Here is a 3198-nt window from a genome sequence, read left to right as displayed (position 1 = left end):
ATCTCAAATTGAATGGGGGCATGGCGCATCCATCAAGAAACAACATCGGTCCACCAAACCCATGTTATCATCTCAACATTCCTCTCTACCCATCACATGGCCTCGCCAACAACTCAAAACAACAAGCACAATCTCGTAAATATCTCCAAATCCAGGGGCATTTCACTTCTTCACGTCCCATATAATCCTCCCACCAGCAAATTCCCAAACCCTCTCCCCGGAACACTCTTCCTTAACAACTCCCCCTTTCCCACTCTTTTCCACGCTTTCCGGGAAAATGTCGCCGGCGATCAGCAAATGCAACAAACTCCGACGAATTGTCAGAATCCGTCAAATGCTACAGCGCTGGCACAAGAAGGCGCGCCTCACGGCCTCACCCGCGCCGTCCGACGTCCCCTCGGGACACGTGGCGATCTGCGTAGGCAGCAGCTGCAAGCGGTTTGTCGTGCGCGCGACGTACCTGAACCACCCCATCTTCCAGAAGCTTCTAGTACAGGCCGAAGAGGAGTACGGCTTCGCCAACCAAGGCCCCTTGGCCATCCCGTGCGACGAGTCGTTTTTCGAAGAGGTTCTTCGGGTCCTGGCCCGGTCCGAGTCTGATAACTCCGGCCGGTTCTTGAGCATCGAGGATCTCCAGAGACGCTGCCACGTTGATGCTCTGAATCAGCTCGAGTATTTGAGCGAATCTCGGCCGTTGCTTCGAGGGTTGGCTGATAAATCTGTATGTTGATTTGCTTTTGGTCGAATGATCGAATCTGTATGTTAATAGGTGTGGGGCGGTTTTGAGTGGAGCGAGTCGAGTTGAGACGACTCAGCTGAGTTTCCGAGTTACTGACTACTAGTGACTACTACTATAAGTTAGCTAATTATTATTTTAATTATTTTTGGTAAAGACCAAAATTAGGAGTAATTATTTGTGTAATATTGTAGAATTTCAGGATATAAATATTCAACAAAATGTTTGATATCTAATCTATAACAATTGTAATTCAAAGGTACCTTATTTTCCATTTTTTTTTTCTTATTAGTTGTTTCTAATTTATATGCTCTTTAACATACTTTTATGCTGTAAAGATGTAGTTAATTTTCTGGGTTCATTCATGTAATCCTTAACTTTACCTAGTGTTACTCTAGTCTTAATATTTATATTTTATTTTGTTACTTAACACTACGATTAGTAGCATTTCTCCTTACTTTTTAAGTAAAAGATTTTCTGTTCAAATCTCATAAATAAATGACGACTTCAAAATTATTTTATTTTCTCACATTAAGTGTAAATATATCGTTGTATAAAAAATTATACTAATAAAAAAAACAATTGCCCTTGATGGCTCAAGTGTTAATTAGTTAATGAACTAATGGTGCTAACCCACTTTGTAGGCTTACAATTTTTTTTTGCTTTTTATCCGATAAATTTGTTATATTAGAAGTTAGATTAGAGAGTCAATGGAATTCGAACTCACACCATAATGTAAGAACAACACTCTTCTCTACCATTGTGGTAAATGATCACTTCCTTTGTAGGCTTACAATTGAATATCAGGAGTCGCTCGTTTTTTATGTTATTCATTAATAGATCATTTTTACAAAAATTCACTAAAATCATAATTCTTTTAGAAATTGTTATTGGTACTCCAAATTTTTTATAATTAAAATGAAAAATACACTTGTAAGGAGTGTAAAATGAGATTTGTGTAATGCAAATAATAGTTCCCATTCTTTTAACTATTTGATTATTGGTACATATTCGTTTTTTTAACACAACTTTTGATACATGTTTTTTTAGGAACTACTTCATAATGTATTCCAACGATCGAAATCGTCTATGTTTTAGGTATTCTCTTAAATATCATGTCTATTAAAAATCATCCCAAATTTGAATTCATATAACCGTTGGATTAAGGAATTAGAATTTTTTTGTAAAAACATATTCGTTTATTTTCTTCACCACAAATGAATGTTCTAACGGTTTTGGATTTATCTAATTTTTTTGCAAAAATGATTTATGAATGACGTTTTAAAAGATAAACAATTCAGATTGTTGAAATACAATACGTGAGCCCAAAAAATTTGTGCCAATATTTATGTAAAAAAATAGTGTTATTGATCTGCCCCTTTATTTATTGTTTCATACATTTCATTAAAAGCAATTTGCAATCACAGTGTTCAAATCTAGCCGTTCGTTAGGTACTCAGTGCTCAATTGCGTCATAGAAAAATTGGAATGAGGATCATTTTTTGATCTTTTTTGTGAGAATTTTGAGAATTTATACATTGTTATGTTCATCGTATATCATGTAATCAGTTTTCATCAGATATTATTTGTATTCAATTTTAAATAAAAAAATTTAAAAAAAATTTATAATCGTATAATGTACAATGAACGAACACAATTTATAAATATCTGAAAACCTCACAAAAAACAGGATCCTCATTCGAAAAATTGTCCTACATTCGTATGCTGATTGTTTATATTGATCGATGGTATACTTTTATTTATCATGGCCGGCAATTCCAGCCCATGGCAGCTCCCTCTGTGTATATCATGGCTCTATTTGTCATGATGGTCATCGCAAGCCTGCCTTTCAAATTCATTATCTTTTTATTAAATCCGTAAGAGTAATTATAAAAGGCAGATATGGTCAAAAAATGGGTTAGATGAGGGACCACAATATGTACGATTTTGATGCACTTTAATCATACATGAGGGACCTTACCAAATAAAGATGTTATATTTTTTTTTTAACTATTTGGTCCAATCTAATTATATGTCTCACACGTCACGTCTATATATATTTTTTAGTTTTATATAAATAATATCAAGATAAGAGATTTAAACACAGAATTGAGTGCACTGCTGAAAAATTTTAGATCTTGTTTGGTAGCTCGAATTGTACTAATTATTTCAATCGGATAGTACTGACTAAATTAATTGAACGTTTGGTGTTATATCGGACTAATAACTGTGTTCTTTATCTAAAAACCCAAATACATTTCAAATCCTAATCTTGAAAATAAAAAGCAAATAAAAAAGCCCCAAATAAGAGCAAAATCTAATTTAAAATAAAAAAAATTGCCCAGATAAATTTTTCCTAATTATCATCAATTCTCAACCAAGAGAAGCCTATTTAACAAACCCACACCAAATCACGGTAGCAAAATGATAAACCCAAATCTCAAATAGCCAAATTACCAGATC

General features: G+C 34.1%; 1 protein-coding gene across 1 annotated transcript; it reads left to right on the top strand.

Annotated features, from left to right (window-relative positions):
- Window positions 1–200: 200 nt before the first annotated feature.
- On the top strand, window positions 201–1024 carry LOC137726240 (indole-3-acetic acid-induced protein ARG7-like). The gene has a single exon (XM_068465133.1). The coding sequence runs from the start codon at window positions 278–280 to the stop codon at window positions 728–730; it is 453 nt and encodes a 150-aa protein (XP_068321234.1). The 5' UTR covers window positions 201–277; the 3' UTR covers window positions 731–1024.
- The last annotated feature ends 2174 nt before the right edge of the window (window positions 1025–3198 follow it).

Source organism: Pyrus communis, chromosome 2 (assembly GCF_963583255.1).
Source record: "Pyrus communis chromosome 2, drPyrComm1.1, whole genome shotgun sequence".
Classification (NCBI taxonomy): Eukaryota; Viridiplantae; Streptophyta; class Magnoliopsida; order Rosales; family Rosaceae; genus Pyrus; species Pyrus communis.
The sequence above is the reverse complement of the archived record's forward strand: the minus strand, read 5'-3'. Positions and strand labels throughout refer to the sequence as shown.

What these genes read in the sequence shown, in the direction of transcription:
- LOC137726240 (XM_068465133.1), top strand. Translation starts at nt 278, where the DNA reads ATGTCGCCGGCGATCAGCAAATGCAACAAACTCCGACGAATTGTCAGA.